This window comes from Nelumbo nucifera, chromosome 2 (assembly GCF_055504915.1).
Source record: "Nelumbo nucifera cultivar China Antique chromosome 2, China Antique-T2T, whole genome shotgun sequence".
Lineage (NCBI taxonomy): Eukaryota > Viridiplantae > Streptophyta > Magnoliopsida > Proteales > Nelumbonaceae > Nelumbo > Nelumbo nucifera.
In genome coordinates this window covers 112,470,244-112,479,863 of record NC_142650.1, presented here as the reverse complement: position 1 = coordinate 112,479,863, position 9,620 = coordinate 112,470,244, and the positions used below count along the sequence as shown (strand labels likewise).

The following is a 9,620-nucleotide window of genomic DNA, read 5'->3' as shown; positions in this document are numbered from 1 at the left end:
GAAATCAAATCAGAGGATGAAACAAAGAGAGATTTTAAGGTGGAACTAATCGTAGCATACATCTAGTGGATGTATGTGCCCTTGCTCAAATTCTTCAAAAGTCTTCAAAGATGCTAGCCAACTAGAATTAATGAAAAAAATTTCATCAATTGGATTTTATTTTGAAAATTTGAACAATAACGTAGAGCAAATTTGATATTTCATTTTTTGTCAATTTTCTAAACCATAGGGGTATTTTAAGTATTTAACCCTCAAAATATTATTAAATTAATAACAAAATAATAATAATAATATTTTAATAAAATATTTATAAACTAGTAATAAATATTATAATATTAATTATTAAATAATAATAAATTAGAAATTAATTCATAAATATTAATGAAGTAATAATAAAATAACAATAGACTAATACAAAATTAAAAATTTTTAGTTGATTCCAATTCCAAGTAGACATGTTCACAAGTAGGGCTTTAGGCCCAACTTTACACTATGTTGGGCTTGGGCTTTAAGCTGACCCTATTCAAATTTTGGCAAAAGCCAAGCCTGAGCCTGACCCATAAATAGGTCTGATTCCAAATCCAAATGGACCAAGCAAAAACTATTAGAATTCGACTCCGATTCCTAATTGAACCAAAAAGGCATCAAGAATAGGTAATTTTGATTCCAATTCCAATCCAATCCTTTTCTCAAACCAAATTGTAGCAAAACCAGATCGGGAATTAAGGCCAAATAATGGTTGGAATAGTTTAGCCAGCTGGGTCAATAGTGGGTTTAAAAAATGTTTCGCACACAGTATTCTATTTCTTATCTTGTTTCGTTGACTCAAAATCCATGCCAAATCCATCCCATCGAAGTAAAAATATGGAACTATATATGTAAAAGCTAAGGCTATCTTTGGATAAACTTCTACCAAAGTACCAATTACATAAATACCTTTACTTTGGTAATTTTGTTGTGAAAACCATTTGAGTAAAAACAAATTGTAAAGTATGCTTTAAAAAATAAAAGAACCATTTCCCGTTTGGAAAAAGCACACTATTCAGATGCAGACAAAAAGATCAATGGTTGCAATAATATAAGACAAGAATGATGCCAGATTTATAATGGAAACAAATGCACAAGCAGAACTGTATAGGAAAGAGAATGACATAGGAAACCAATATAACATCAAACAACATAGTTCTAACCGCAATGGCTCATGTTCAATGTTTAGGAAACTAGAAAAAACTCTAACCGCAAAAATCAAGTCATTCTATGTGCAGCTTTGATGAGTAAATGGAGTGACTCCTTTAGATTCAGATATAACTACATCTATTAGCAAAATGAACAATGACAAACAAGCATCTACAATACACCATCTTTGTCAATGTGTGCTAATGTGACCCATATATGTATCTGATGATAAATTGGTGACTTCAAATAGTGGTCCAAGATCATCTACAGGATTTTCCAAAGATAAACCAGTCTTTTAAGTAGTAGACCCTATAGAGTTTGTGCCATTGTTTTGCCATTTCTATGATAAAACAAAAATTGGCTCCAAATTATTTAGAATTGCTTTCCTATTTTTTTATACTCAGTAGGTGAGTATCATTTCACCAAACTAAATAGTTAAGTATTGATAATTGTGGTAGGTTTGGTGGCATTGGATTGTTCAACTAGACTAGATTGGATTGGTCCATTCCACTATCTTATTGGATTGTTCAACTTAGAATTTATTGGATTTTCCAACTCCATTGTCTTATAGGACTGACCAACCTGAACCAGACCAGACTAGTCCATTCCAATCCATTGTCTTATCGGACTATCCAACTTGTTCTATTTGCTTTTAATTCAGATTGTCTCCAACCCAAAACTGGTCCATTGACAGCCTTACTCTTATCTTTTGTCAATAGACTACATATTGGTTCAAGCCATCCTAGTCCAATATAAACCATTATAAATGGACTAGGTGCAGTCCAATCTAAAAATAATAATACACAACCAAAAACACATATTAGAAACAAAAATATATGAATAAAGAAAAACACATAGGAAAGAAAACAACTACTTCAAGATCCAAATTTTAACTTGCTTTTTGTAGTTGGAGCTTCTAACTAGTCTTGCCTATAAACCAAAGCTTCCACGTCTCTAGAAAAAATGAACTACGACACTGATCTACTATTCTACCCCCAATACTGAATGTTCTCTTGGATGCTATAGTAGATACAGAAATTTCCAAAACATCATGTGCCAATCTAGAGAGTTTCAGAAACTTAGGACATCAACTCGTTAGAATCTCTAAATATCAAACTCTCACCACTACTAGGAAATAGTTTTTCTTTAAGATAAAGATCCAACTCTAACTTTTGAATGCCTAGACAACACTCCAGACACTCTTCAGTCAATCATCAATCAAAACAACCCAAAAAATCTATAACACCACGAATCCTCAAAGGCTGAGATGCAATACTAGAGCCAACAAGTGACCCATCCTCTATATCAAAACCCACATACTCTGAATATAGGCCATGAAGTGACTCTCTAACTCCTGTAACATGTCTCTTAGCAGTCTCTCCATAAATGAGATTGTAGTCATTTGTTACAATCTATATCTTAAACTTGGGGTCAAAGACAATCGCAAGCACCAAAAGACATTCATCACAATATTTATCAAATTTTTTCTTCATTCTATTTTCCATTGAATGAATATAATCATAATCACTATCAACCACTAAATCAATAAAAGCTTGATTGTGCAAATATCGGGAAAAATACATTTGAGGTTGGAGAAGTAGTACTTGAGAAATTTTTTGTGCAGATATAAAAAACTGCCCCCATCTCCCATTCCTCATCAAAAGGTAGATTCTTGTAATTACGTTCTATCTCATCTAGTCGAAAAAATGCTTCATTCAACTCTGAAGTTGTGTCCAACATGTCATATGTGGAGTTCCATCATGTTAGACAATCAACAACCACCCTCTCTTAGGTTGTACTTTTGCTTGGCTTCTTTCATTGTCAATTTTTTTCTCCTTATGGGGTGTCATCCTTACATATTTAGCACTTTCTTGAATCTTATGTAACAATGGTGATACTTCTCTTAACCCATCTTTCACAACAATAAGATTCAAGATGTGAGCAATATATCTCACATGAAATAGGCACCAAGCAATGGGGGCAAACCCTTAACACAGAGTTGATTCCTAAGCCCCCTAACCATAACATCATTGTTAGAGGCATTGCCAACTGTTATAATATATGTTTTTTTATCAATGTTCCAAGTCAACATCCTCTCCATAATGAATTCATACAAAGTGTTTCCACCATGGGGACATTCAATTGCCACAAATGCAATAATTTTCTTCTTCACCGCCCACCAATCATCTATAAAGTGTGTTGTTAAACAACAACGCCCCAAATTTTGTTCTGAAGTCCACATATCAATACTTAAGCTAATCTAACAATCCAAACCATCAAAGTATTTGTATAGCTTCTCCCTTTCATCCAAATAAATCTTCATGACATCATTCTTTATTGTATTTCTTACAAACATAAATGATGGCTGAAGATTATTGACAAATATCTGAAAAAACTCTTCTTCAACTAAAAGGATGCCCATGCTTCATTATCATCTTTTCTAAGTAGTCCACTTGGCTCCTATGTTGGTCAAATTTAAAGTTTTCTGGAACTTTTTATTCACTTGTGCCCAATTTTTTTAATTTAGGACATCTTGGTACATGCCCTAAAATGTGGCTCATTCCTTTAGAACTTCCTCCTATATACTATTTTCGCAATGTTTACAAATAGCTCGATGCTCCCTTGAATCCAAATTTATTTTCTTAAAATGATCCCATGCTTTGGACCTAACCCTCTTCCCAGTAGAGCTAGATGTCATACATGATTCATCGGGGTTTTCAAGAACATTTGCATTTTTGTTACTTGGTTATCCATCCTTAATGCAATAAGTAAGAAAATAAATTAACTTTCACACTAACATGAAACACAAGAAAGTCTAACAGATTGTTTACAAACAGGGTTGTCAATGTATTGGATATTGCTCCAATTTGATATGCCCTGATGTGAGTCCAGTACAAATGGATCATGTCAATTAGGTCTGGACTAATCCAATTCAATTAAGTACTCATGGCCTCATAGGAAAAAAAAAGGCTAAAACATGTTTCCTTGCTAATAATGAGAGAATAGATGTTTTGCAGACCGAAAACTATTGTTGGCCAGGTTATTTTCCTATCTTTAAGCAACTATGTTAAAACAATGAAAAGAACAAGAAATCAAGTGAAGCTTAACCTGTTCTATGCTAGGTTCTAATGACTAGGGCTGTTCACGAGTCGGGTTGGGTCGGATTACTGGGGTTTTCCCAACCGACCCGACCTGGTCGGGTTACCTGAGGTGGAAACCGAAACCGACCCACTAATAGACAAAACCGATCTGGTCGATTTGAGTCGGGTTGGGTCGGTTTCGGTCGGTTTCGGTTTTTCTCCTGTACAAAAAGGACAGAGAAGCCTAGAACTAGAAGGAAATTTATTTGACCATCATTTCAGCCATCTGAATTTTATTCAGAGTCCAAAATAAATCTTCATGTAAATCTGAATTAGTTGTTGTTCAAGAGTCAAAGATAAATCTGAATTCAATTTAGGTAAAGAATAAAATCAATAAATTCTTCATGTAAAAACAAGTGTCAAGTAAGACAAAAGTTATCAATAAAATAGAAAGTCAAACTGTTTTATAGAAAGAAGGCTGAAATATTTATATTTCAAGAAACTTTCTAAATTCTAATCTAAGTAAAAAAGGACACCTAATTCTAATTGTAATTGCCTAATTAATTGCCTATTTAGTGTAAAAGACTATAGAAACTAGGATAGATACAATTTAGTTAAGTAGGAACTAGAACTCTAGAAGACTAGTTAAGTAGGAACTAGCTAGAAGACTAATTGGTTCGATTCGGTTCAGGTCGATTTTGGTTTTCACACAAGAAAACTGAAATCGACCCGATATATCGGTTTATGAATTTGCCCAACCTGAAACCGACCGATGCTGATGAAAACCTGGCCAACTCGGGTTGGGTCGGTTCGTGTTGGTCGGTTTGGTCGGTTTGGGCCTTCTTATGAACAGTCCTACTAATGACAAAGGATTGATGAAATACCTGAATGAACAAAGCACAGAGGTTAGAGGAGCCTATTGCGAGAGAGAGAGAGAGAGAGAGAGAGAGAGAGAGAGAGAGAGAGAGAGAGAGAGAGAGAGAGAGAGAGATGCAAGAAAGAAAATGACCAAAATATGATTGCCTGAGAGAAGAGGGAGTGTTGTCACCACTAGAGAAAGTGAGAGCACACTGAGAGAAGAGAGAGTGTTGTACTACTGTCACTAGAGAAAGTGAGAGGGCGATGAGAGAAGAAGGGGTGCTTTTGTTGAAGAAGGGCAGAGGGGGAGAGGAAGATCGCCAGTGGGAAGGAAATACCATTGGAGTTTGCTCGAAGATTCAAATAAAATACCATCGGCGAGACTTTGGGGATGGAACAACGGAGGCATCAATCCCTAGCCTTCAAAACTTTCCATGGTTCAAACGAAATGAATGGACCAACGGACTCGTTTGAACTAACTGGCTTTGTCCACTTTTGGATCCATTCTATGAATGGGTAATTCATGTTTGGATCGGTCCGATAACATTTCAATTTTAGGCCATCCAAATCCATCCATAACACTTTCAATTTGGACGGAGTCCAACCTGAAACCGGTCCATTCGCACCCCTAATTGCAACTCCTTTGCAACACTCCTCAACCCATCCTCAATTTCAAGGATGGGAATTTCAACCTCTTTGTCCCTTTCATCATCTTCATTGTCGAACCCCAACAGCACCTCCCTATCACACTCATACATTGAGCTTTCCTTCTCCCACCTTGTACATTGATTCAAAAGGATGGCACACTCAACTACCAATTTTTGGTTCTCTTCAACGAACTTCTTCAAACCTTGAGTGTTTGTACTACATTCATCCAAGTAGCATTTGATCTATGGTCGAACAAGCGTACTTTTCCTATAGTCCAAGTTGAATCAGATAAGAGAAATGAAATTGAATTGGAGGATGAAACAAAGAGAGATTTCATGGTGGAACTGATCGAAGCATACATCTAATGGATGTATGTGCCTGTGCTCAAATTCTTCAAAGGTCATGGAAGATGGCTAGCAAACTAGAGTCAATAAGAAATTTTTCATCAGTTGGATTTTATTTTGAAAATGTGAGGAATAATGCAGGGTAAATTTGTTCGTCAATATTTAATGAATTGTCAAAAAAAACTTAAGGGTACTTTAAGTAATTCTTCAAAAAGTAGGATAAATTTTGTCCATTTGCCAATTCATAGGAGTACTTTAAGTATTTACAACTCAAAATATTATTAAAGTAATAATTATAAACTAATAAAGTATATGTAAATAAATGAAAAATATTAAGATAATAATCATTAAAAACTAAAAAAATAATAACAAAATACTAATAAAAGAATAATTAACTTATAAATATTAATAAAGTAATAATAAAATAACAATAAACTAATACAAAATTAAAAATTTTCAGTTGATTCCAATTCCAACTAGACCTAGACCTGTTCATGGGTGGGCTTTGGGCCTCACTTTACACTATGTCGGGCTCGGACTTTGGGCAGGCCCATTCAAATTTGGAAAAGATAAGACTGAGCCCGAGCCCGAGCCATAAACAAGTCTGATTCCAACTCCAAATGGCCAAACAACAACGATCTGAATTTGATTCAGATTCCCCAACTAAACCAAATAGGCATAAAGAATAGGTGATTTTGATTCTAATTCCAAATCCAATCCTAACCACAAATCAAACGGATACTAGGTTTGCCAAATACCGATTAATTGAACGGTTCAACCGGCTGGGCCAATTGTGGTTTTAAAACACTGTTTCTCAAACAAAATTCCCTTTCTCATCTCGTTTCAATTCCTTGACTCAAAAATCAAAATTCATGCCAGATCCATCCCATCGAAGTACAAATATGGAACTATATGTAAAAAGTAAATAATTAAACGCTTTATTAAAGAGACGAGAGTAACATGGCATCCACAATCAACGCAGAAACTACTGTATATAGATACATACTACTTTAGACACACAGAGAACACGTACAGCTGCAACGCAAACAAACTTATAATTAATAAGACAAGCGAAATAAGGGAAGATTAATACATATTAGTTGAAGTTTTCATGCAACCCCAACAGTACTCTAATAGATAATGTAAATAAGCACACACTTGAGGAAGATTTCTGGAGCCTGTAAACTGTAAATGCGACACCGATTTTCTCATTTAAAAAAGATTGAAGAAAATGTCGACCAAATTTGGAAAGCCATCAACGGCAATATCTGAATCAACTGGAACGTCATGATCGCGTATATCTGCAAAATCACACCGTAACAACGTCAGCAATTTTATGATCAATTTCTGCGCAGTTATTGAGAAGGTGAAAATGGCGTTAGAGTTAATTAACCATCTTCAGAACAGTATGATTCGTATTCTCATTTTTACCGTATGATTCGTATCCTTCGTTACCAATGACAGGGTTGTCGTACTGTCGGTTAGAACTCAGGTGGTCTCCGTGGTGATCATTATCTTCGTTACCAATGACAGGGCTGTCGTACTGTGGATTAGAACTCAGGTGGTCTCCGTGGTGATCATTATCTTCGTTACCAATGACAGGGCTGTCGTACTGCGGGTTAGAACTCAGGTGGTCTCCGTGGTGATCATTATCTTCGTTACCAATGACAGGGCTGTCGTACTGTGGGTTAGAACTCAGGTGGTCTCCGTGGTGATCATTATCTTCGTTACCAATGACAGGGCTGTCGTACTGCGGGTTAGAACTCAGGTGGTCTCCGTGGTGATCATTATCTTCGTTACCAATGACAGGGCTGTCGTACTGTGGGTTAGAACTCAGGTGGTCTCCGTGGTGATCTCCGTGGTGATCATTATCTTCGTTACCAATGACAGGGCTGTCGTACCGTGGATTAGAACTCAGGTGGTCTCCGTGGTGATCATTACCATCGTTACCAATGACAGGGCTGTCGTACTGTGGGTTAGAACTCAGGTGGTCTCCGTGGTGATCATTATCATGATGAAAATGATCTGTAATATTCAGAGTGGCAGAAATAGCTGACATTGTTAGCACAGCAGGTGCAACGGTCGTGCTAAACATTTTGCCAATTCCACCACTCGCGTTCTGGCCCGACGACGTTGATCCACTACTCTCGGTGCCAGTAATTTTAGTATTGTCTGGTCTCTTACCCGGTAGTATTCCACTTGGTCCACTGATCGCTGAAATCTTTCCTGATTCGTTGACAGAATTGCCAGATCCACTGCCAGCTGGAGAGCCTGGATTATTGTGGATAAACGCCTCCTTGAACATAAACGAGATTCTAACTGTTCCAGCTTGCTGTTCGGTGGGACTTGTTAAGTAAATCCTGCGATCAAGCGGGGTGTCGGTATCTCTTCCCTGCTGCCGGCATGTGTCATAGATAGCCTTGAGCCTGATACTGGCCCCTCCTATGCTTCCGCCCTCTTCCTGACTATGCAGGTCGATGACAAGTTGGAGGCGGTCTTCTTGGAGCATCCGGTCATTGAGAGAGAACTTCATCTGGACATTCCAGACCGGGTTTGAACCACCGTTGCAATCGACAGGAGTTTTCTTTTTCGAAGGGGCGTGGTTATTGATGGAAACGTTAGCACAGACTCTGCCCTTGTTAAGATTGTTGGCAGAAATAACGGTGATCACTAGCGGCCGAGAGGTCGTCATGTTTCTTCTTTAATTCTATGTATCGTGCTCGACCTGATCAAGAATATATATTATTATACCTGGAGGAGAGTAATGGAAAGAAGAAAATGCTCTGCCTCAAGAAGGCAGGCAAAAGGAAGATGAAAGAAAAATTTGGGAAGAATTTGACGTAGTTAAAGTGGAGAAGCTCGGCTCTTCTTAAAGATGTGTGTGAGAATAGTGTCCTGGACACCTATACAAAACGATGTGATGGACCAACAGACAAAACATTGGGAGAGACCACATGGGTTATGGGTCCCACTTTAATGGATCCCACCTTCTCCAAACCTCCGATAATACCTGTCTCCTGCTCACCCCTATCCCTCATTTCATTTTTCTCATTGAAACTATACTTGATATTTTATTATTTAAAAAAGACTTGTTCATATTTTATTATTTAAAAGTCAGCATGACAAAAGTTTAAAATTCAAGGACCAGACCATTGAATCAATGTGAAGTATCCCTTTTATACAAAGCCATCAATGCAACCAGAAGCAGGAGTCTTCTACACAAAATATTTTAATTCTCTGATGCCAATTGTAAAGATTATTCACATTCCATTACTTTTAGTTGAACAATTCAAATAAAGAAACATTTTACCATAGACACTTAAATATAATCGATAAAGAATGAAACAATCGATATTTTCTTTTTTTGTAAATGCTAGCCTGTGAGAGAAATGCTCATTCTATATGATATGATCAGAAATGAACTATAACCAGCATGCATGCCACTTATATGCCTCAGCTCCCATGAAATGAAAGTATGAGGCTCGTCCCTGATTCGATGGCTTGGTTGAAAATA

General features: G+C 36.8%; 1 protein-coding gene and 1 pseudogene across 1 annotated transcript; both read right to left on the bottom strand.

Moving 5' to 3' along the window:
• Positions 1-2,051: 2,051 nt before the first annotated feature.
• On the bottom strand, positions 2,052-3,874 carry LOC148802824 (zinc finger BED domain-containing protein RICESLEEPER 2-like; annotated as a pseudogene).
• Positions 3,875-7,019: 3,145 nt separating this feature from the next.
• Positions 7,020-8,953, bottom strand: LOC104585899 (uncharacterized). The gene is made up of 2 exons (XM_010242932.3): positions 7,538-8,953; positions 7,020-7,407 (listed from the first exon to the last, which is right to left on the bottom strand). The coding sequence occupies exons 1-2, from the start codon at positions 8,796-8,798 to the stop codon at positions 7,319-7,321; spliced, it is 1,350 nt and encodes a 449-aa protein (XP_010241234.2). The 5' UTR covers positions 8,799-8,953; the 3' UTR covers positions 7,020-7,318.
• Between the last annotated feature and the right edge of the window lie 667 nt (positions 8,954-9,620).

Coding starts and splice junctions, on each gene's coding strand:
- LOC104585899 (XM_010242932.3), bottom strand. CDS start 8,798: ATGACGACCTCTCGGCCGCTAGTGATCACCGTTATTTCTGCCAACAAT. Junction 7,408..7,537: donor CGAAGGATACGAATCATACG/GTAAAAATGAGA, acceptor GTGATTTTGCAG/ATATACGCGATCATGACGTT.